General features: G+C 45.4%; 1 protein-coding gene across 1 annotated transcript in view; it reads right to left on the bottom strand.

Moving 5' to 3' along the window:
• The window catches only part of TMEM132C (transmembrane protein 132C), a 439931-nt gene that overhangs the window by 276188 nt on the left and 138216 nt on the right, over window positions 1-25527 (bottom strand). The window contains exon 2 of the mRNA XM_522557.8: window positions 13293-14181. Coding sequence (XP_522557.5) covers window positions 13293-14181 — 889 coding nt within the window. The remainder of the gene's footprint in view (window positions 1-13292; window positions 14182-25527) is intronic.

The following is a 25527-nucleotide window of genomic DNA, read 5'->3' as shown; positions in this document are numbered from 1 at the left end:
TGCATTGAAAATGGAGTTAATATTAAGTGCTTAATATGTGCAAATATGTTAAAATTATCTTACTGAAGTCTCACAATAACCCTGAGCTGGTGTTACTGTTATCATCTCTATGTAGAAACTGAAGCACAGAAAGGTTGGGGAACCTGCCCTGGTGGCACAGCTAGAAAACTGTAGGTGCAGGATTTGGACTCAGTTGTCCATCTCTGAATTTACAGCCTTCCTCTATGCCATAGGTGTGGGCATCTACAGCTACTTCCTGCACGTGACATGAACCCTTCTCCTTCCAGCACCTGCACCCCGATTTTCTCTTTTTCAAACCACTCTGTCTATACTTACAGACAGCATGTTTTTGGTGGGATTAATCTACCACTTCCAGTTCTAAGGGTAGCCTGGCAAATAGGTATGTTGACAGTTGCTGGCCACAATAAATGGGTGACAGTTGGGTGTATGACTCATACCAAGCTGAGACAACTCAATCTGAGGACATTTATTGCACCTATTATAAAAAAGAGGCCTACTTTAAACTCTGAGCAGGGTCGAAGCTGGGAACCCTTGGGGTGACCACGTAGAGAACCAGCAGGAGAAGGAGAACAATGTGGGCGAATGGAGTTGCACAAATAAGTGAGGGAGACGGAGTCCCAGGAACATCATTCATGCCCTGATGCATTTGTACCTGAAACTCCCAAAAGTTTTAGTTATAGGGAAAAAAAATTCCTTTTTAAGTTTAAGTCAGTTAGAGTAGCAACCAAAATAAGCTTGACAAATACATTCCTCTTCTCTCAGGCCTTCGCTTTCCTCATCTGTAGAACGGGTTGTTGAGAGGATTGCATGGCATATCAGGAATGCATGACCTGCCAAACCCCACACAAATAGGATTGTCTGGAAGCCCAATAGGATAGCCCAAGCAGCAGCCCCCGGAGGAGCCAGCACTCTGGCTCTTGGGACTGACAGGTCCCATCCTGGCAGCACTGGGTAAGCACAGCTGAAAAGGCTGTGCACTCCTTTATTTTGTTCTAGCAAATTCTGCTTTTAAAGGCCCCTCTGGAAAATTCAACAGAAAGAAGGCTTCATCAAGAAAGCATGTCCGCAGTGCTTGCAATATCAGAGCAAAATGACAGTGGGCACTGGTATTTTCGAGGAACGTCAGAGATGGCCTCTGTCTCCTGCACATTGTACCGAGGAGTGCTTTCATCTGAGTGAGAGCCACAAGCTGGGGGTGAGGATGCCGGGCTTCTCCAGCCGAGTGCCTTCACGGGAAGGTGATGGAGGAAGAAAGTCCTGGTGGATACGCGTTCACCTGACGTAGCTGGATGGAGTATCGAGAGCTTGGATCCCACCCTGGAGGAAAGTGGGGAAGGGGAGTCTGGAGGATCCAGCCCTGGAGGAAGTGTCCTAGGCTGAGCCTGAGACCCACAGCCTGCCTCTTCCCTCCCTCTCAATCCCATCTACACTGCGTCCTCCTCTTGTGTTGCTGGATGTCCCCACTTCCAGGCCACCACCTTCCTTAAATACACACACACACACACACACAAACACACACACACACACACCTTTGGAAGTAGAAACTAAAAGGACTAATAAATACAAAAAAACACACCCCACTTCTCTAGGAGCACAGGAAATGGGAGCTGATACAGCAAGGCGGTTCCAGGAAAGACTTTCAACAAGCACGATGCAATCAAAATGCTTTTGAAATAGGGATGCCTGTTTTTTCCCTTTCTATCCAAGATTTTAATTCAGTTAATGACTTTTGGAGTTTCAAGACATAAATGGTGCAGGTTTGCAATATTCAGGAACCCTGGAGCAACGACACGACCACAAACAAGTGCCAGCAGACGGGACTCTAAAGATGCCTTAGTACCCAGAATACTGGAGTACCCAGCATGTTTCTGAAATCATCACTTGCCACCTTATCCTGCGTCTCCTCCACACAAATTTTTAGATAGAAAGGGACTATATGTCACAGGTCCACTAATTGATGTGTTAAATCTTTCACAACAGACAAAGCTGTGATTTGGAGAACTCGAAAACGAAGACGACACTTAAATGGGCTAAAGAATGTGGAAGAACGAAGGCAGAATTCGGGTCAGAAAGCCTCTGGTTCCTTTCTGTTTTCACAGAGCTGGAGTCAATTTTATGTTTAAATGTTTCCCACAACAGTAAAATCACTCTCCAATGTTTCACGGGAGCTGGGCTGCCTGGCAACCCAGATGTGTTATGGGGAGCTGCGGAGGGGGACAGGGGATGGAGCAGGAAACATTATTTCTTTACTTCTTCCCAAGCAGAAAGAAAATTGTTCCTTTTCTCTGTTCCAGAAGAATACATTTAAAATGACAAGCTGAAGAAAATGAAAACAAACCCTTCCTTTGGAGACATTCAACAGGGGAAATGAATTTCAGACAGACTGTGGGAAAATGAGTTTCCAGAGTTCTCTGAATTAGCTCCAAATCTGCAGTCAATGCAAACTTGGTCGTGTTTTAGGGTCTCTTCTGCTAATGAGGAGTCTGGGAACAGTCAGCTTGCTCCTGAGGAATCCACTCGATCCTGCAGATTTATTATGCCCAGTAGGAAAGAAAGAGCCAACGATCACGCAGGGCAAGCCAGGTATCTGGACAATGCCTTCGAGGGTTTCTCATATCCTCAGATATCAAATAGGTAAGAAAAAACTTCGCTCCCTGAAATGAAGCTATAACGGCATGCATGCAGACTGTGCTCAGTAATTAGAAGAGTGGATTTAAGAGTGCGGTCTAGACTCCTCCGGCGGAGAGGAGTTTATTCTCCACGTGGCGAAGGTCCAGATTCCCATTTGTAACTTTGCTTTTCCACCACAGGGAACACGGCCTGGTGTTGCCAAGGGGCATGTGGCAATTGAAAAGAACCAGGGAAAGACTGAGTGGCAGGCTCTGAAGCACGTCAGGCAGTCTGTATTCTCGGTCATGCGTCAATGCTGCCTTTCACCCACCCCCAAATTCACATCAAAAGGGGAACTTCGGAATGCAACCTGATTTGGAAACAGGTCCTTTGCAGATGGAATTAGTTAAGGATCTCCAAATGAGAGCCTTCTGGATGAGGGTGGGTCTGAAATTCGAAGACAGATGTCCTAGTAAGAGAAAGGACAGGGATATTGAGACACAGGAGAAACACAGAGGGAAAATTCACATGAAGACAGGGGCAGGCGTTGGAGAGATGTGGCCACAAGCCAAGGACCGTCGAGGACAGCCGGCGAAGGCAAGAAAGGGCCTTCTCTAGAGCCTTCGGAGGGAGCACGGCCTTGCTGGCACCCTCATCTCAGGCTTCTGGCCTCTAGAAACGTGAGAGAACAAAGTTCTGTTGTTTCAAGCCACCAAGTTTGGGACAATTTGTTACGGCAGCCGCAGGAAGCTAATGCATCCTTCTGCTTTGAGGCATGATTTAAACCGAGAGACACAGTCAAGTCCCCCAGACTGTGCAGTGGTGGTCGAGAAGCGATTCTGCTGTCAGCTTCCATTTTTAATTTCTCTTTAGAGCCAGTAACTCCGGTTGCTATGTTCTTGGGTTCTGGCACGTCTGACATCAAGGAGACTTGTCATGTGGCTGCTCCCTTTAACAGGGCACACGTATGAGTGCCATTCACTGTGGCCCCTCCCAGATGAGCGCCAAGGGGCAGGGGATGGGGTGTACCAAAGGCTGGCCGCGGTGTGCAGGTGGGGAGTTTGCATCAGAACTGCGTCTGCATCATGGATATAGTGTCTTCATTAGATTAGGTGTTGATCTGGGTGGCCTGAGGGCCTGGCTAATGGAGATTATGGTGGGGGATGCTGAGGCTCTTTCAAGTATCCTCTTACCACTACCTCTCCCTCTCCCCTGGGAGCTTCCCTCACCTATATCCCTGGCCAGCCATGTAGGTGCAGAAGTTTGCTACCTTCAACCCACATATCTGATTGAAGTTGACTGGCCCTTTTTTTGGCCATTCTCACTAATCAAAAATGTTAAGGGGGTTTCTAAATGTGATACAGTACAAAGCATAATAATAAATTAGAAAGAGTGGTCTGGTCCTAAGAACCTTGTCAAGTAATGGGCAAAGCAAAACATGTGGCCACCTAATGGAAAAACCATCTGTAGGATAAATTTTTGAAAATTGGCTCAATGTTTAACGTGTAGTTAGTTTAGAGGCAATAAAGAAAAGTCAAGGTCAATAGCCTTTTCTATGACACACATCATCTCTTGGGATATCAGTTTGTCAAGTATACAATTCAGTATTTAGTATATTCACGAAGTTGTGCAACCATCACCACTACTTAATTTCAGCATGTTTTTATCACCCCAAAAAGAAACCCCAAACCCATTGGCAATCACTCCCCACATGCCACCTTCCGTTGTCCTTGCAACAACTAATCTACTTTCTGTCTCTATGGATTTGCCTATTTTAGGCATTGCATATAAATGGATTCATGTATTACGTGACCTTTTGTGCCTGGCTTTTTTTTTTTCCACTTAGCATCATGTTTTTAAGGTTCATCCATATTGTAGCATGTATCAGTGGTTTATTCCTTTTATGGCTGAATAATATATCATTGCATGTAAATATCATATTTTGCTCATTTGTTCATGAGGTGATCTGTGCATACAGTGGTATATTATTCAGCCATCAAAAGGAAAGCTGATGTGAACATTTATGTATTTTGTAATCATGTATATTTCGTGCATAAGTAGGAGACTCACATCTGAGCAGCCATGATTGGCGTTTGTCTATTAGAACAGGCATGTTCCATGAATCCCACCTCTCACCCTCCCGTGGGAATCTGTGACTCTGCCCTTTGCCCTGAGCTGGTTAGAAACTCAGGTTTAGTCTGCAATGGATTAGCCTCCCAAAGTCTTTTTTTTTTTTTTTTTTGAGACAGAGTCTCGCTCTGTCGCCCAGGCTGGAGTGCAGTGGCACGATCTCGGCTCACTGCAAGCTCCGCCTCCTGGGTTCATGCCATTCTCCTGCCTCAGCACCCCCGAGTAGCTGGGACTACAGGCGCCTGCCACCACTCCCAGCTAATTTTTTTTTTTTTTTTTAAGTAGAGATGGGGTTTCACCATGTTAGCCAGGATGGTCTCGATCTCCTGACCTCATGATCCACCCGCCTTGGCCTCCCAAAATGCTGGGATTACAGCTGTGAGCCACCATGCCTGACCCCAAAGTCCTTTTAAAGGAGGTGAAACCCACTTTTTTTTTTTTTTAAGAGACAGGGTCTCGCTATGTTGCCCAGGCTGGACTTGAACTCCCGGGTTCACACAATCCTCCCACCTTAGCCTCCAGAGTAGCTGGGACTACAGGCAAAAGCCAGTCTTTCAACTCTACCTGAATTTCCTTGACATACAGTGAGATTCTAGAAATGAATCCACCTATAAACCTCATCCTGTTTGGAAAAATAATACTTCTCTCGGTATTCTTGCATAAATCTTGCACATTTCTTCAAAGGCTTTCTTCCCTGTGTCCACCCTTCATCCTGTTTGTTTATTGGAACATGGTGAGAGCATACGCAGCTGTTAGGGACATGCAGCACGGTGTTGGCTTGGTTGGGGGAGATTTAGTGACTGATAAAATGACTGGGCCTCATCCACCAGTCAAAGCGGGACAGAACTAATGAACCAGGAGGTCCCCATACCCCACAGCTAGGAAAGAACATCACCTTCTGTGCCGAAGCTGAGAAGCAGCTCCTTGCTCTCTTATTTTCTGAGTGCACCCCTACAAAGCAAGGGCTATTAAAGACTGCACGCTTGGCATCTAGTCTCTCTTTCGTTCTGTCTTTATTCGTGAGAGAGGACTACCTCCTTATTTCACAGTGTTTTACTTCAAAAACAAATCTCTTAGGATTTATGTCCTGAAGGCTCCATTATCAGTCCTGACACACAAAACCTACCCGGCAAAGGACAAAGAAGCCATGTAATTGCTGTTCTATTTTCAGTTATGTTTGAGGGACTATCCACAAGGCCCACATCCCACAGACCACCCAGATATCTCTATTCTCTGCAAGTCAAGGGTGTAGGCTCATGGTTGTCAACCAGGGTGATTTTGTCCCCCAAAGAAGACTTAGCAATGTCTGGAGACATTTTGGTTGTCAGACCTGGAGCAGAGGTGGAGGTGCTACTGGACTTTTTCTACTGAGTAGAGTCCAGGGATGCTGCTCAATATTTTACAATGCACCAGACAGCCCAACACAAAAGAATTAGCTGGCCCCAAATGCTGATGATATTGAGATTAAGAAGCCAGTCCCTATGCTAAGCATCTCTCTTCACTGCGTTGAGACATGGGGATGTGTCTGTTTACTCCACATAAATTCACGTTAGCAGCAGAGTATAATCTCCCAGTCAGGAGTGATGCTTTATGACTCTCTTAGCATCCCTAATGCAGGGTTTAGAATCGGTTACAAGTAGAGAACAAATCTCTTCCATGTCTATGAATCACACTGTTCAATTAAGTGGGCTTATTTTAAGTTGGAGAGGATGAATGATCACCGCCTCTGCTCTTTAGGTATCAATTGCATTGCTTACTGACAAGGCCAAACAGTCACACCCGTTACCCCCAAGTTCTTCACTTTAATAACCTGCAGGGTCAAGACTGACCTACCTACTTACAACCTGCAACTTGAGTCAAACTAACACTGATTTTGGCAGCAGAGTGATTCTGTGAGCTCAGTCTAAGCTAGGCTTTGCGGAGGCAGTCAGTGGAAGTCATCCCATCCTCAGCATCCCCAGGGGTTCAGGAGCACAGAGGTACACTGAGGTGGCAGTGGGAATTTTCAGAACTGATGACCTCCATTGTCAATATATTTTGAACATCCTTGGAAAAGTAAATAATGCCTATGCTTTCTCTGAGGAACCCTGATCTTTATTTCAAGAAGACTCAGTTAATTATGAAAGAAAACATCCATGAAAAGGAATGTTTAGGAAATAGGTTTGATATTAGGCATTTGGTTTTGCATTTATTCAATAAATGTTTAGTGGGGCTTTATCTTTTGCCAAGTCATACACCAAGGGCTGGGGATATAGCAGTGAACACAGAGATGGAAAAAGGGCTTACCCTCATGAGCCAACCCACTTATATTTGTAAAACCCATCTGCATATGTGTTTTTCATTTATGTTGGTCATTATTTTATTTTTTATTTTTTAAAATCGGCTTCCAAAATAATGGTATAGCTACAAGAAACAAAGGTTCCATCTTCCACACCTTGACCTTTGGGTCTCATGAACTAATTTGATTATAAAGCGAGGGTTGCCTTGGAATTCGCTTTGTGAAGTTGCAAACAAAATCCAGTCTGCTTCTTTTTGCTCATGGAAGAGTGTCCTTTGTGAAAATGATCTTGCCAAGAAGGTTCATGCCAAGTTTCCATGTATGTTATTAGTCCCATAAACATTTCCAAGAAGTCCAGGCCCTCTCAGTGAAACCATTGTGTGAAGACCCACTGGAGAAAGTCTTTGGGTTTCTCAGTGAGGAGAGATCATTCAAGGTCTCCCTGCATGTCCTCCATGAATCTCCCAATAGAAAAGATCCAGCAATGGACCTCGATGATCCAACATTCTGTGACGTGGGTGGATTTCTCCTGTGATCTAACTGGCAGCCATAGGTGGAGGCAGCTGGAGAGATGTGGATGACATATACACCACATGTTCTTTATTCACTCATTGGCTGATGGGCATTTAGGTCGATTCCATATCTCTGCAATTAGCTATGCATACACAGAGGCATACAGAGTGCTAGAATGGATGCTAGAGACTCGGAAGGGGAGAGGGTGAGAGGCGGTTCATGGATGAAAAGTTACCTATTGGGTACAATGTATGCCAGTTGGGTGACAGGTGCACTAAAATCCCAGACTTCACCACCGTGTACTTCATCCCTATAACCAAAAACCACTTGTACCTCTAAAGCTACTGCAATGAAAAAATACAGTGTTGGTTCCCAAACTTCAGCGAGACTCATACCAACTTCACTATTATTCCCACATCTGCACCCATCCTCTTATATTATTTGCTTCTTGAATATTTTTTCCTTAAAACGATGATTTTAAGTATTAAAGTACATTTTAATTACATTAAAATTATAATACACTATCTAGAAAGGGAAAACCTGCCTCTTCCACAGGCTTTCCATCACAGAAATGGCAGCTCTGTCCTTCATCCCCAACATCCTGATGCTGTGTCTCCTTCACACAAGTGTGCCCACAAATCTCATCAGTCCTAGCTTTAAATTTAATCCAGAATCTGCACACTCACTTACACCTCTGCTGCTGCTATCCTGATCCAAGTCCCTGTCTTCTCTCACCTAGATTACTGCAATACATAAAAATAAGTTATATCGTGACATTCCTTCTTCAAAACCTTCCGGTAATCCCCATCTCACCTGGAACAAAAGTCTTTACAATGGCTCACAAAGTCCAAGGTGATGTGAATCCCAGCTCCCCTCTGAGCTCGCCTCCCCCTACCTCTCCTATCTTCCATTCTGTTTCAGCCACATTTGTCTCCTTACTGTTCCTGTAACAAACCAAGCAAGCATCCCCAGGACCTTTGCACGTGTTTCCCTGCCAAGACCATGCTTGATTCAAATGCCACTTTTTCAACAAAGCCTGCCTTGACTGTCACCTTAAATTGTATTATCAGCACTTTCCATTCTTCCTCCCTTGTCCATTTTTTCCTAAGCCACTTATTACTATCCATTGTATTTACTTGGTAATTATATTATTTCATTTTTTGAGACAGAGTGTCACTCTTGTCACCCAGGCTGGACTTCACTGGCATGATCTTGGCTCACTGCAACCTCCACCTCCCACGTTCAAGCCATTCTCCTGCCTCAGCCTCCCAAGTAGCTGGGATTACCAGTGCCCACCATCATGCCCAGCTAATTTTTTTTTTTATTTTTAGTAGAGACAGGGTTTCACCACATTGGCCAGGCTGGTCTTGAACTCCTGACCTCAGGCGATCTGCCCACCTCGGCCTCCCAAAGTGCTGGGATTACAGGTGTGAGCTACCACACCCAACCCAATTTTGATTATTTTTATCTCCCATAACTAGGAAATCAGCTTCATGCAGGCAGGGAGTTTTGCCTGTTTCATTCAGTGCTGTAGAACAATGCCTGGCAAATGGGCAGGGGTCAATACATATTAATTGAGTCGATGTTTACCAAGTGAATGAAAAGAAATATTGTATCCACAGTGAAAATGGAAAAACCACTGTTTTGTTTGTTTTGTATTTGGGCTATCAAAAGAAAATAACTATAAACAATGAAAGCAGAACAAAGTTTTAAAATTCCAGCTAGAAAAGAAGAAGGCTTGGAAACAGTGACCTTTCTTTTTGCCAAAAAAAAAAAAAAAAAAAAAAAAGATTAGTAGGTGCTGTCAGGATGTTAGAGGTATGCTAGCAGAGAACAAGACTTTTCACTGTAGCGTTAGAAGAACTGAATGACAACTGAACACAAAGCCTGTGTACACTGTGCAATTCCATGGTGCTTAGTGTCTAGCATTGTACATCTCTTGTACACAGCTGTGAGCCAACACCCAGAAGTCCAGAGCCTTCCCACTCATCCTAGAGAGTTTGCTGTTCATAAGGCTCATTTTATGCAGGACGGAATTCCAGGGACTCTGTCTTTACCAGCTGGCTTGAGGCTAAGCTCTCTGAGGGCCTCTCGGATGTTATCTAGCTTAAGGCAGACGGTGCCCAAATACCTATCGGTTTCTTGACAAATACCAGATTCAGAAAGAAGGGCGTGCAGTCTTGGAGGCTGTACTAACTATGCCCTTCGGTTGTGTCACTTCTTGGCACACATGCACATTTTGATTATTTTTATCTTGCCTACTAGAACATAAGCTTCACTGGGGCAGGAAGTGTTGCCTGTTTCATTCACTGCTGTAGAACAATGCCTGGCAAATGGTCATGGTTGGATACTTGCACATTGCATTGATGATACAGAAACACACAACATATCTAGGGGCCTGCGAAGATGGCATCTCTGCACAGGAAGGAAGTTCTCTGTATTCCTTAACAAAAATAAAATAAAAAAATACGGGAGAAGCAGACCGAGCTCATCTTTTCCTAACGGACACTAAAAAGACTCTGGCAGGTGTTCAAGGAACTAATTTTCCAACTGAACTTCCTTGCCTTTGAAAATGTCTTCAGTCACACAGATAAGCTGGAAAGAGATAAGGTCCCCTAAAACCTACATTCTGACCCAAACATCCTCTGTAGTTCGGTTAATAACGTTATGCCAATGCCAGTTTCCTGGCCTCAATATTGTACTATGGTTATATGAGGTGGTACCACCAGTGGAAGCTGGGGGAGGGGTCTACGAGCAATCACTGTACTATTTTTGCAACTTCTTACAAATCTGTAATTATTTAAAAACATAAAACCTTAATTTTTTTAAAGAAGCGCCTTCAGTCATGTTGGAGAAACAGGAGAATTGGACAGAGGGGGAGAGAAAGAGGGGGATTAAGGGAAGGAGAGAAACAGAGAGACTCCACATAGAGCAAAATTCCATTTGACACACTGTTGCCTGCCAATCATTTTGGCAACTCAAATTAAGCCGAGACTCTGAAATGTGTACGCCGCCCATAACGTCCCCTTTTTAATTAGTGAAATTCCATCTTCAGAATGAGAATGAACCTCAAAGACGGGTCTTCAGATGGTTTGTTTGTTCCCTATTCGTTGAATTCCGACACGCCTGAGACACAAGGACTTGCGTTTGCACACGTGTTTGGGGAACGTTTGCTGCTCAGACTTTCTCATGAGCAATTGCTTTTAGCCCTTAGGAAATTTGCTTCGAATTTAAAATCTGAAGTAAGGAAATATAACACGTGCCATATCTTGGTGAACAGGGAGTGAGGTGGATCTTCTCTCCCCAGGACTTTGATCTGTGATGGCAAAGATCAGAAGGGAGGGAATACAGCTGCTGCACTTCACGGCACTAAGCAGTGCCTTTAATGTGACTAAGTCTTACACCCCAGAACCACGCCATTAGTAACCTCTGTGCTACAAATACTCCTGTCATTATACAAAGACACTGCTTTTTAAACAAAATCATAGTACAATGGGAATAATAGAATTTTGAGAATAAACTTGGTAGTTGTTTTACACAACACACAATGTCTCTTTACTGCGAAGATACAATTCAATGCTTATTGAAGGTTTGATGGGTGTTTAAAAACAGCCCTGTTAGTAATATTCAATATTGACAGAGAAGTTTCAGTGCACCAGACACTGTTATGAGCACCCTGCAAATAAATATTAGCCCACTGAATCCTCACAACCCCATCGAAGCAGGTACTATAATTACATCTGCTGTAGAGAGGAGGAAACTGAGGCACACAGAGGTTAGTTAACTTGCCTACCAACACACAGGCTGTAAGTAGGAGAGATAGGATCAGAATTGAGGTCAGCTGGTTGGAAGACCTTTGTCCACCACCACCATGCCTATCTTTGTGATGAAAATTTCAGAAAACAGATCCTCCTCTCTGAAGAGCCCCATCTAAGCATCCCTTCCAGGTACAGCTGTAAGGTTGTGGACCTTAGACCTAGGGACCCAGGTGGCTTGGCTCATGCTCACCCTGGTAGACGCTAGAGACTACATTTTCTGAAGAGGGACATTAACAAAGTGCAAGGGGGAAGATGATCACTCTAAAATTTTACAACTACTTAGCACGCCATGCTGGAGACGTTCTGTCTCCAGCTTCCAAAGCCAGGGATAGATGCATTTATTTCATGATTGATCTGAAACTCAGGGGGCAAGAGGACTTACCAAAAATTAAACTCAGAGCTCCCAGATCAGTATCTTTTCAAATCCAAGCCATGGGGAAACAAACCCAGTATTCAGACCCTTTTTCTGAATATTGACTCTCCCGGCTCCTCAGTGACAAGGTCATGATACTTTCAATAAGCCGCCGATACGCTGACAGCGAGACCTGTCCCTCCCCACCATGATGTCAGCATGTCCCTCACTGACCACCAAGGTTCACAATGCAAATGCAATGAGAATCCCTTGTACAGTAAATCTCATAAAAAGATGTAGGAGTTCATGATGTCGCTGAAAGGGCTGTCATAACAGTACTCCAAGCGTATCCAGAAAACATTAGCAAATGAAGATCTGCAAAATTAGTCCACTTAAAAATTGAAAGGAAAAACTATAAAGATCATGACAAGATGCATACTTCAGAAGACAATTATTTGAATCTGAAGGATTAAGATGAGAAACTAATGGAAACCTCTGAACCTTTTTGTAAATGAAAAAACAAAAAACTTTAATAATAAGCATCCTTATAGTTACATTACAAAAGTTAAACAGAAATGAAATATGGTATGATAGGCTATCATTCTAGCTTGCAAATATTTTTCCAAGCAACTCATTCAAAATGTGATTAGGGCTGAATTCTAACAAGAGCCAAAGCATAGCTGCAATTACAACCTAACTCCTTCTTAACTATAACAAGAAAAAAACATTTTTATCCCATTTATTTTTTAAACAAATTTAAAACAAATACTTCTTTCATTATTATGACATTCTAGTCCACATTGTAAGAGGATTTGCTTTAAATGAATTTTAGCCCCGTATTAATTATTGTCAGAAAACATGTGCTCCTGTATCAAATTCTAGAATCATTACACAGAGTGACCGAGCAGCCCTGTCACAGCTTGGATGCTGCTCTCTGTTGAACCCGCAGTGGTGACAGTAGGTGGATTACGCTGCTGCTTTGTTTATTTGTATTATAAGATGGAATACCTTTGCCGAAGAGTTTTATGCCCGGCTTGTTTGCTTAATTATTGCTAAGCTGTACTCATGCACTAAGGCCTCCCAGACACTAACTGGCAACCTTTAACACCACCTAATTAAAAAAAAGGGTACTATGCTTGGCTCTTTTCACATATATACCCAAAGTGAGATCTCATCTCTCCCCTGCCTTTTCTTGGGCTTCTTGAACATAGACTTTCAATCATGCAACTCAAATGGTATCTCATCAAAGGATTCACAGCAGAAGAAAAATCACATCCCTCTCCAAGTGTGAGGATAACTGAAGGTCTAGAGAGGTGGATTACTCTCCTCTTGCTCCTTTTGGAAATAACTTCTGCCCGCCCTTTGCCTCTTCTTCCCTCCATAACCCACGGTGTAAGGAGGGCTGTTGAGAGCATGTGGGCAGGTGCATAATTTGCCTTCCCCTGTTAATGCCAAACGGTCCCTGAAGGTAGTGAAAATCGATGCTTCCTGAATATCTATCTGCCACGCATGGAACCCAGTCTCACACCAGGCATGCCAAAGATGATCAGGGGCAAGCATGGGCACCTACCTCAAGATGAAGAGGTCCACAGAGGAATTGCTCGAGATGGTGACATAGGCCGTGACCACCTCTCCCTGCTTGACTGGCCTGGAAGGCAGCCAGATGACCACGTTACCATCCAAACGCAGCTCGCTGAGCTGGGCGCTGTCCTGGGCCCGGTAAAGGCCGACGGTGCCGATCCTCTGCAGGTGGGACGTGGTTTCCTCCAGCCCATCCTTTCCTGGACGGATGGCGTTGCCCTTCCTGAAGTCACCCCCGGCACAGTCCCCTCGCTCGTTTCCTGGGTGCACTGTGTAGTAGAGCTCCACAGGGGTCCCCTCCGGCTGGTCCACGGACTTCTTCCTCCCGGCAACCACCGTCGGGGCACTGAACCAGCTGGACAGGAGCTCCAGCTCGGCCACGCACAGCCCCAGGTCCCCCTTCAGCCGGCAGCTGCCCCGCACCTCTCGGGTCTCTCGGAAAGCAAAGACCCTCAGGCACGGCAGCTTCTCCCCGGCGCTGCGGTCATCCCAGTCTCTGCCCACGATGTGGAAAAGAACCTGCACTTTGGGCCGGCTCAGGTAGACTTTGTCCTGCAGGATGTGGGCTTTTAGTTTCCAATCAAAACTAAACTTATTGGTTGGACCTAAAAAGTTTGAAGTCAACATCAAGTCCAGAGGCACAACCTTCTCCACAGAAAAGGGTCCACAGCTGGCATTGAGCACTGGGGGCTGCCTGGTTTTGTAGGTAAAGAAGGACTCCACCCTCGCCTGCAGGCTGGAGTTCCGCAGCAGGTCCTGGTTGGCTTCCTTGAGGAAGAAGGAGGTCTCTGCTCTGAGGATGTGGTAGCTCACAGGTAGGTAAGGGGGCAGTGAGGAGAATCTCTGTATGTTGTCTGTGACCCCGTGACCCTCTATCACTAAAAAGGGAAAAAGAAAGAAAAGAAAAAGACAAAGACAGGATTATTAATGGGCTGCTCATTAGCTGTTAGGTCTGTAAGCCATTTAGAAATGAGGGATAGAAATTCTGAAGTCCACTTGGCTAGAATTTTTATATTCTTTCTGGAATAAGTCATTAAACGATTCTACATGGTCCACGAATTATGCATATAGTTATATTAGGTTGAAACATATGAAAATGAGAATTCTGTAGAGTAAGATTCATTGAATGGTGGCAGTTTCATGGAGTTCAACTTAACAGAATGATGGTAAATTACCTATAGGAGTAAAGTGGGTATTTTATTAATAATTTGCATGAGTTTAAAATGTACTTAATGGCACTGGTACATGAATAGCAAAACAGGCCAATGAATGAAGTCCATATATAAACTCAAGAACATATGGAAGTTTAGTCAGTGATAAAGGTAGCATCTCAAATCCTGAGGTAAACATAGACTGTTTTTTTTCTTCTTTATAATATTTTTTTTTAATAGAGATGGGGTCTCACTATTTTGCCCAGTCCGGTCTTGAACTCCTGGGGTCAAGCAGTCTTCCAACCCCAGCCTCCTAAAGTGTTGGGATTACAGGCACAAGCCACCACACCTACTGCAAATGTTGACTTTTAAATCACTGGTGCTAGGACAACTGTACAGCCATTAAGAAAAAAGTAGATCCACACTCCACACCACACATAAGACCAAACTTCAAATGGATCAGCAATATAAATCAAAGAAGTTACATCTTCCAAGTACTAAAGAAAACATGGATGAATTCCTCTATAACCTGGGTTTAGGAAGAGCTTCACAATTATGACTCAAAATCTAAATGCAATTTAAAAAATAATAAATTTGCCTGTATAATTAAAAAATTTGCATTACAAAAATACCATAAATAAAGTCAAAAGGAAAATAACAGGCTGGGAGTAAATATTTGCAACACATATATTACATTAAAAGGGCTAATGGCCCTAATATACAGATCTTGAAATTTGAGGAAAAAGATTTTTAAAAATTGAGAGAGAAGTGAGTAAAGGATATGAACAGATATTCACAAAAATATATTAAAATTATTTATATATATATATTTACAACTATTGAGCCTCACTCACAATTAGAGAAATACAGATGAAAACTACAAATACCACCTCTTACCTATAAGACTGACAAAAATTACCAAGTATAACACACAATGTTGGGAAGTCGACAGGCAATAGACAGTCTTAGTATATTGCTGCTGAGAATGAAAAGCGGTACGACCTTTCTGGAAGGGAACTTGGCATTACATTTGCACTTTTCTTTGACTCTTTCATCTTACTTCTAGGAATCTACTCTGAAGATACACCTCTGGCAATCAGAAAACACATACACACAAGATCATTTATTGCAGCATTGGTTTTTTTTTGTTTGTTTTTTTTTTTTGAGACAGAGTCTCGCTCTGTCGCCCAGGCTGGAGTGCAGTGGCGCGATCTCGGCTCACTGCAAGCTCCGCCTCCCGGGTTCACACCATTCTCCTGCCTCGGCCTCCCGAGTAGCTGGGACTACAGGCGCCCACCACCATGCCTGGCTAATTTTTTTTGTATTTTTAGTAGAGATGGAGTTTCACCATGTTAGCCAGGAGGGTCTAGATCTCCTGACCTCATGATCCACCTGCCTCAGCCTCCCAAAGTGCTGGGATTACAGATGTGAGCCACCGCGCCTGGCCTCAACATTGGTTTTAAATGCAAAATATTTTGACACAACATTCATACCTCTATGCAGAAAAATGGTTGAATGAACTACAGTAAATCCACACAGTGGAGTATCATGAGCTGCAATAAGAAAAGGAAGAAGGTCTGTGTGAAGCAATATGGAGTGCTTTCAAAAATATACTGCTAAGTGAAAAAGCATGGTGCAGAAGGCTGAGTATACTAACTTCTGTGTAAGAAAGAAGCAGAGTGTATTAGTCTGTTTTCACACTCTTAATAAAGACATACCCCAGACTGGGTAATTTAAAAAAGAAAGAGGTTTAATGGACTTACAGTACCACATGGCTGGGAGGCCTCACAATCATGGTGGAAGGCAAAGGAAGAGCAAAGGAATGTCTTACATGGTGGCAGGCAAGCGAGCTTGTGCAGGAGAACTCCCATTTACAAAACCATCAGATCTTGTGAGACTTACTCACTACCCCGAGAACAATATAGGGGAAACTACCCCCATGATTCAATTATCTTCACCTGGTCCTGCCCTTGAAACATGTGGATTGTTACAACTCAAGGTGAGATTTGAGTGGGGACAGAACCAAACCATACCAAGGAGATAAGCAAATGTCTCATTCATGTAACACACATGAACTCACAAGAAAAGAAATCAGAGTCTACAAGGTTGGTTATTAACAGGGATTGGGTGAGAACCAGGCAGAAATAAAGGGGGCTGAAGATGGGGAGAAAAGATGGAGGGTGTTGCTTTTTTGTATAGTTCTGACCTTTGGAATCATGTTAATGTTTGACATATGATAATAACATCAACACGGGTGAGTAAAAACCCTGAATTGGTTACAAATGGAAAGAAATGAACTTAATTGTATTCATGAATATCAAAACCACACTGAAGGAGGGTAAGGGAGAACTAATCCAAGTAATTTTGGACACATATTTTGGCTATAAATCCTGAGGCTAAAGACAACAGAGAATCATAGACAAACATTGAATGATAGTGAGTAAATTTGTTTTGGACAAAAGTATGAATTAGCAATCCTGAAACTACTTTCTGTATATTTCTTACCAAGTAGATAAGAAACATATTGTGAACCCGGGAGCCTGGTTTCTCACCGTAAGGGAAGGGGTTACAAATACAGAAAGGGACATGGGCAAAATGAAACCTGCAGTGGGTTAGAATGGGATTGGTATATATAAACTCCAGTTTATAATATACATACACAGATAGAGAAATAGAGGTAGATTGTGTACACACATGTATGTGTGCGTGTGTATGTACATAGACGTTTTTCTTAACTCTGTCCTCAATGAGATCCCAAGAGCAATAATCACATCTAGTACCCAGATATTGGTTTCTAAATACCATTCTTCACTAAAAGAAACCAGGATTCCTTGGAAAAGTGTCTCATTCCTAGTACAAGAAGAACCTGGAACACCTATCTTATTGTGTCAGAAAGGAGGAAGAGGCCTTAGAATGATCAGAGTATGTCCAAAGGATGCAGGAACAGCAGCACTGAACACATTGAAGATAATTTGACCATCAAAATAAATAATGATGTTAAAAGATTGTAAGCCATTAAATGAAATAAGAATCTATGACTCGATGATACTGTCATAAAGTCAGATCGAAGCGACAGTTTTTCCTCATGATATGATCCAAACTGATCATTGACAACATTCACAGTAGTGATTGATTCAGGCAAAGGTCATAAGTGGATGCTAAAACTATCTGGTGAGAGTTTCATGAGTAACAGGAGATTCACATCATCTTAAATTGTCTTCCAACAAGTTAGCCCCAAGTTGTTCACTGAATTACAAAGGACACACAGGTAGGTTTCGGTGGAGAAATCTGCCAGGCAGTGCTTTAACCAAGTGACCAAAATTGACATCACCAGGAATGCAACCAACAGAGAACTGTCCCCCAACATGCACACACAGAGAATAAGACAATATCGGTTCCCTAGTATTTCTGCTTAAATTTGCATAATTTGCATCTAATCATGAGGAAATGTCTAAGGTTCATTCTATGAAGTAATCGGCCTATACTCATCAAAAATGTTGAGGTCATGAATTAAGAAGAAAGTTGAAAGAACTGTTCCAGATTTGTGGATAAAAAGACGTCTAAAGATACACAAAACTGAAGGCAACACATGATTAGATATTTTATTTTCCTATAAAGAATATTTTTGAGACCATTGGCAAAATTTGCAATTAGCCTCTAAAGTGGCTAATAATTTTGTATCAATGTTAATTTCTTCATTTTGATAATTGTACTATACTTATATAAGAGAACATCTTTATTTTAAAAAATACATATTCAGGGCCAGGCACGGTGGCTCACGCCTGTAATCCCAGCACTTTGGGAGGCTGAGGTGGGTGGATCACGAGGTCAAGAGATCGAGACCATCCTGGCCAACATGGTGAAACCCCGTCTCTACTAAAAATACAAAAAAATCAGCTGGGTGTGGTGGCGTGCACCTGTAGTCCCAGCTACTTGGGAAGCTGAGGCAGGAGAATCACTTGAACCCTGGAGGTGGAGGTTGCAGTGAGCCGAGATCATGCCACTGCACTCTAGCCTGGAGACAGAGTGAGACTCTGTCTCAAAATACATACATACAAACATATACATATACATATATATGTGTGTGTATACATATATTCAGAACTAGTGATAAAGTGGCATTAGGTTTGCTTGTAATTTACTCTCAAACAGCTTGGGGTGGAGGGGAACTCAGGTGAAAGGAAACATGGTCAAATGTCACCATTTGAGGAACCTGAGTGAAGGGTATATGAAAATTCCTTTCACTATTCTTGTAACTCTTCTTTAAGACTCCAACTGTGTCAAAATAAAACTGTTCGTTGAAATAAATAAAATGTAAGCAAGACATCTTGGTCTTTTTTTAATTCCTCGTTTCTTCCTTAGAGATTTTTCCTGTTTATATTTATTCATTTGTTGGAAAAAATAGTAATAAGATAAGCCATTTTTCCCATGTTACTCAAAAATAATGAGTCAATGCCCCACTATATTATTATTCCTAAATTCGTTAGATTCTTTGATAATCTTGATCCATTTGGGTGGAGAGTGTCTTTTAGTCATTGATCACCAAAGACACTATCTTGTCATCATCGTCTTCTTTCTTAGCCAGGGAGAAAGGGTTCATTATTAACTCTTCCAGGTAAAATGAGTTAGCAGAATGAATAAGCATGCCACCCTCTCTCCACTGGGTGGGAGCCCAGTTCCGAGGCTCAGGTCCCTCTGGCCCCCTACTGAGATCCAGCACACCGAGTGGTGATACTGATTGGGGTGTAAACTACATGCCTCTGGGCTCTGCATCTGTTGAGACCCGACATGGCAGACTGCTCACTCTGGGGCTCCACCCAGACTGCAGGTGGGTTTTGCTTGGCCCACAGTGTTTTTTAAAAAAAATCTTTATAAAGTGAAACTCAATTTTTTAAAACTGGGGAGTCTCTGGGTTTCCAGCTTGTCTTTGAAGATGGGAGGAACTGGAAACATTTGGGGATTCTCCCCCCATGGTGATGATGGGAGGAGGTGACTTACAGCCCCGGTGTTGCTGTCATCCTACACTCAGCCCGCTGTGCGCCATGGACCTGCCTGCTTGTCTGTCAGGTGCTTTTGAGTTTGAGATTCCTGATTTACAAGATTCAGCCAGCTAAGTTGCTGAATACTGGGGGCTCACAGGCTCAACTCCAAGGTAGGAAAGTGCAGCATGTCACCCCTCGCTTCCAGGGTTATTTGAACCATCCCTGACATCAACAGAAGGACCACAAGCAGCCTCCTTGCTATTTGAATATTTTCTTTGCTAAGATCCCCCATGAGCTTATGCTACATGAGGGCATGGCTAAGAACTTGCTACACACTCATGACCCAGACACTTCAATTGCCGCAATTGCTAACTTTGAAAACCCAAGAAAGCCCATCTCCTTGCTTCTGCTTTTTAAAACCCCCAGAAAACCCAAACAAGCCTGCATTCGTATATTGAGAGAGGAGATGGGAGTTGCTCTCTCTCCTTCTTTCCAGCCTTCCCTGCTGTCCCTTCCTCTCAGTGCAGCCTGTGCAACCCGCCAGCATATGGGGCAGCCTGGCTCTGCTGTCCTCTGGAAGGACCCTAATCCTTTTCCCAGCAGGGACACTGGCGAGCAGATCAAAGCTGCCTTTGGTGCTGCAGCCAAACGGACTTGGATTGTCAAGATGGCTTTTCAAAGAAATAACATTCTCTCCTGTTCTCAGCCCAGAGGCCTTGTTCTGGGGTCACCAGCAACAAGGGCACATTCGCCTCCCTCTCTTTAGGGATGGTTCGGCGCTTCCATTTTAACCCCCTAATTTCAGAATCAGCTTAAAACATGCACAAAAGGCCCTGCCGAGGTATGACATTCCAGAAAGAGCTCTGGCTCTCTGTCCTTAAACACGGACTATTTAGGCAACTTGTAATATTCTGTGAAAACCAAAAGCCACATCTGATGCTTTTATTTTGAGGTATTTATCCCAATCCAAAAAAATACTCTTAAATCTTGAAGTGTAGGGACTTAGAGACTCATCTGCTTGGAGAAGGTTGTGAGCCAAGGGCTCTGTGAAGGGGCGGGGCACAGGATTCCAGGCCCATCTGCAGCGGGAGCATTCGCCAACAGGAAGTATTTGTCAACAAGCTGTCTTGTCATTCATTCTTCATTCTTCCTAGACATAAAGATTCCTTTTCTCTCCTTTTCTTAACTGGAAAAAAGTCTAAAGGAAACCCGTTTGCTTTTAAGCAAATGCTGAGTTTATTTTCTATAAAATACAGATGGAGTGGGCTTGTGGTCTCGCCTCCTGTCTTAGGGTTCTTCCATTCTTTGAACAGGTCACTCTTTATCCTTCACATGAGGAAAAGTGAGAAGGGATGAAGTGAAGTGAAGCCTAGCGCATCCCTTCCTGTTGAGCCTCATTCTGAATTCTTCCAGCTCCTGAGAGATTTGACTTGAGTTAAGAAGAGACAGACCATAAAGAAAGGAGCAAGGCCTTGTATAGTGGCTAAGGGAGCTTCACTTTCCATAAAGAGGAGAGAGAGACAGAGACAGAGAGAAAGAGAGATTGAGACCTGTTGATCTAGATATGTAGCATAATAATAATAACAATAGAAGAGCAATTAAAAAATGGCACCCCATCTCCTGTATCTACACGCTTATCTACAACCTTTGCATAAGAATTTGCAGTTCTCCCATCAAGAGGTGGAGTCAGTTTCCCCACTCTTTGAATCTGGGCTGCCTTGTGATTTGCTTTGGCCAAGAAAATATGGAAGAAGTGACAGCGTGCCTCTTCTGGGCCCAGGTCTCAAGGGGCCTTGCACATTTCCACTCTGCCTCTTTTGGACACCTGATAGTAGGAAGAAGAACAAGCCTGGGCCAACCTGGAGAAGAGACCATGTGGAGGCGAGCGGTGCGATCCCAGCTGAGGCCATCCTGCATCAGGCAGCCCATGCCCAGCCCCAAACAAGTGAGCAAGTCCAGCCAAGATCAGAAGTCCTGAGACTCAGGAGGCCTTGAACATGCATGATCAAGCCTCTACATTTCAGGGTGTTTCATCATGAAACAATCCCTCACAGAGCAGCCAGCAGTCATCAAGAATTGACTGTATGATTAGTCCACTTTCATACTGCTATGAAGAAATACCCGAGGGCTGCGCTGGGAGGCGGCGATGAGAGGCTCGCACGCCTCCAGCCCGGCCCCGGCCCCCCGGGACGGAGAGCCGAGCAGCCCCAGCTCTGGGCTACGGACTATGGGCGAATAGCTCTGACCACCCGGCGAAGCATGCCGCCTGCCTTGGCCTCCCAAAGTGCCGAGATTGCAGCCTCTGCCGGGCCGCCACCCCGTCTGGGAAGTGAGGAGCGTCTCTGCCTGGCCGCCCATCATCTGGGACGTGAGGAGCCCCTCTGCCTGCCTACCCAGTCTGGAAAGTGAGGAGCGTCTCTGCCCGGCCGCCATCCCATCTAGGAAGTGAGGAGCGCCTCTTCCCGGCCACCATCCCATCTAGGAAGTGAGGAGCGTCTCTGCCCAGCCGCCCATCGTCTGAGATGTGGGGAGCGCCTCTGCCCCGCCGCCCCGTCTGGGAAGTGAGGAGCGCCTCTACCCGGCCGCGACCCCGTCTGGGAGGTGAGGAGCGTCTCTGCCCAGCCGCCCCGTCTGAGAAGTGAGGAGACCCTCCGCCTGGCAACCACCCCATATGAGAAGTGAGGAGCCCCTCCGCCCGGCAGCCACCCCGTCTGGGAAGTGAGGAGCGTCTCTGCCCGGCAGCCACCCCATCCAGGAGGGAGGTGGGGGTCAGCCCCCACCAGGCCAGCCGCCCCGTCCGGGAGGGAGGTGGGGGGTCAGCCCCCCGCCCGGCCAGCCGCCCCATCCGGGAGGGAGGTGGGGGGGTCAGCCCCCCACCCGGCCAGCCGCCCCGTCCGGGAGGGAGGTGGGGGGGTCAGCCCCCCGCCTGGCCAGCCACCCCGTCTGGGAGGGAGGTGGGGGGGGTCAGCCCCCTGCCTGGCCAGCCGCCCCGTCTGGGAGGTGAGGGGCGCCTCTGCCTGGCCGCCCCTACTGGGAAGTGAGGAGCCCCTCTGCCCAGCCAGCCGCCCCGTCCGGGAAGGAGGTGGGGGGGTTCAGCCCCCCGCCCGGCCAGCCACCCCGTCCGGGAGGGAGGTGGGGGGGTCAGCCCCCCGCCAGGCCAGCCGCCCCGACCGGGAGGGAGGTGGGGGGGTCAGCCCCCCGCCCGGCCGGCCGCCCCGTCCGGGAGGTGAGGGGCGCCTCTGCCCGGCCGCCCCTACTGGGAAGTGAGGAGCCCCTCTGCCCGGCCAGCCGCCCCGTCCGGGAGGGAGGTGGGGGGGTCAGCCCCCCTGCCCGGCCAGCCGCCCCGTCCGGGAGGTGAGGGGCGCCTCTGCCCGGCCGTCCCTACTGGGAAGTGAGGAGCCCCTCTGCCCGGCCAGCCGCCCGGTCCGGGAAGGAGGTGGGGGGGTCAGCCCCCCGCCAGGCCAGCCGCCCCGACCGGGAGGGAGGTGGGGGGGTCAGCCCCCCGCCCGGCCAGCCGCCCCGTCCGGGAGGTGAGGGGCGCCTCTGCCCGGCCGCCCCTACTGGGAAGTGAGGAGCCCCTCTGCCTGGCCAGCCGCCCCGTCCGGGAGGGAGGTGGGGGGTCAGCCCCCCGCCCGGCCAGCCGCCCGGTCCGGGAGATGAGGGACGCCTCTGCCCGGCCGCCCCTACTGGGAAGTGAGGAGCCCCTCTGCCCGGCCACCGCCCCGTCTGGGAGGTGTACCCGGCAGCTCATTGGGAATGGGCCATGATGACAATGGCGGTTTTGTGGAATAGAAGCGGGGGAAAGGCGGGGAAGGGATTGAGAGATCGGATGGTTGCCATGTCTGTGTAGAGGGAGGTAGACACGGGAGACTTTTCATTTTGTTCTGTACTAGGAAAAATTCTTCTGCCTTGTGATCCTGTTGATCGGTGACCTTACCCCCAACTCTGTGCTCTCTGAAACATGTGCTGTGTCCACTCAGGGTTAAATGGATTAAGGGTGGTGCAAGATGTGCTTTGTTATACAGATGCTTGAAGGCAGCATGCTCGTTAAGAGTCATCACCACTCCCTAATCTCAAATACCCAGGGACACAAACACTAGGAAAACCAGAGACCTTTGTTCACTTGTTTATCTGCTGACCCTCCCTCCACTATTGTCCTATGACCCTGCCAAATCCCCCTCTGTGAGAAACACCCAAGAATGATCAATAAAAATAAATTAATTAATTAAAAAAAAAAAAAAAAAAGAAATACCCGAGACTGGGTAATTTATAAAAGAAAAAGAGGTTTAATGGATTCTCAGTTCCACATGGCTGGGGAGGCCTCACAATCATGGTGGAAGGTAAAGGAGAAGCAAAGGCACATCTTACATGGTGGCAGGCAAGAGAGTGTGTGCAGGGGAACTGCCCTTTATAAAACCATTAGATCTTGTGAGACTTATTCACTATCATGAGAACAGCACAAAAACCTGCCCTGATGATTCAATTACCTCCCACCAGTTTCCTCCCATGATATGTGGGGATTACGGGAGATACAATTCGAGATGAGATTTGGGTGGGGACATGGCCAAACCATATCACCATGTTCTAGGTGTGTTTTTAAATGCTTTCCATGTGGAATGTCAATTAGCTCTTCACAACAATCTTATGGGGTATCATGATGTTCACTTTTTATAGAAGGGGAAATTGAGGAATAGGGAAGATAAGTAATGTTGCCCAAGATCTCCTGGTTGTAAGTGATGTAGCTGAAACTCATGCCTGGCTGTCTGGTTCTAGATGTTCTGGTCCACTTGGCAACGGGGCTCACCTTGCTCTACTCCCTGCCTCCCAGGTGCATGAGGGTTCATTGAGATGATGCCTACAAAGTGTTTAGCAAGTGCTTGACTCGTAATAAGGGTGCAAGTAGGGTTATATCTTAATTATATCTTAGTACATCCTTGTTCCAGAGTTTTAAATTTATGATCGAAGTTTAAATACATCTTGCTCCTTCATATCTCCAGGGTCTCACACATGGCCACTCCTTCAGCCTAATTAATTTCCATTCGGTTCCCAGATCCACCTCCCCTCTTCTATTAATAGGAAGCCTCCCTGACTTCCACACTAGGTCCAGTGCCCCTCCCAAAACACCATGCACCTCTTTTTTATATCTTTTCACACAGCTGTAATTTTATATTTGTTTGTGTGCATGTTTGGTTAATGACCATCTTCCCTAACAGACTGGAAGCTCCATGGGAAAAAGGATAGTGTGTTTATCCAGCAGGGTACCCTTCTGTCTTGAATACCATGTGACTCAGTGACGACTCATTCAACACTTGAGGAATGCATGAAGTTTGACCAATAGCCCAAACATGAAGCAAGCCAGATGGGGGACGAAGCCACTTCACACAGCAGTAAGGTGTACAATGAGGGAAAATGTAGACACCATTTGCTGGAAGGCAGAACTTCTCACGTGTGGTAGGAAGAATTGGAGCCAATGTCCATGGACATTCTGACATCCAGTACCAGGGGATGGCAACTCTCTGCAGCCATTCAGTGTCAGTGCATCAGAGGTGTTAAGGAAACTTCACCTGCATGTAAGTACCTTCTTTGCCTCACATTTGCATACTTTTAGAGCATATGGTCACCCAGAAGTAAACTAACAATTGTTGCAGCAGACAAGAACAATCATTCCTTTCCCCAGTAAAATAATGCACTAGCACCTGTCCATGGGGGCTGCTGAGAATTTATCAAGAACTTCTTGAGTACATACATGCCCAAGACTGCCTAGCGCAGCTCTCTGTACACAGAGCTTTCAACTGAGGGTGGTGTTTCCTAAGCTTCACACCTCCCTCAATCTCATGACATGAACCAGATAATGTATGCACTGTTAATCAGTCCAGGAGCTTACTAATAATTGATAACTTTATAAATTAAAATTGTAATAAAGAATGTACTAATATAAATGAATAGTTCTGTTTAAATAATCTTACTGTAAATAAAAAACCAAGATCACATCCCCTATTTGCTGCCTGTCTATAGCTCTGAGCCATAGTTTGCCATTTCTTTGTTAAGCAGGGAGATTATCAAGTGTTGGTTGCTGAAGATACAGTGGCTG

The sequence above is a fragment of the Pan troglodytes genome, chromosome 10 (assembly GCF_028858775.2).
Source record: "Pan troglodytes isolate AG18354 chromosome 10, NHGRI_mPanTro3-v2.0_pri, whole genome shotgun sequence".
NCBI lineage: Eukaryota > Metazoa > Chordata > Mammalia > Primates > Hominidae > Pan > Pan troglodytes.
This window is presented reverse-complemented; position numbering and strand designations above follow the sequence as displayed.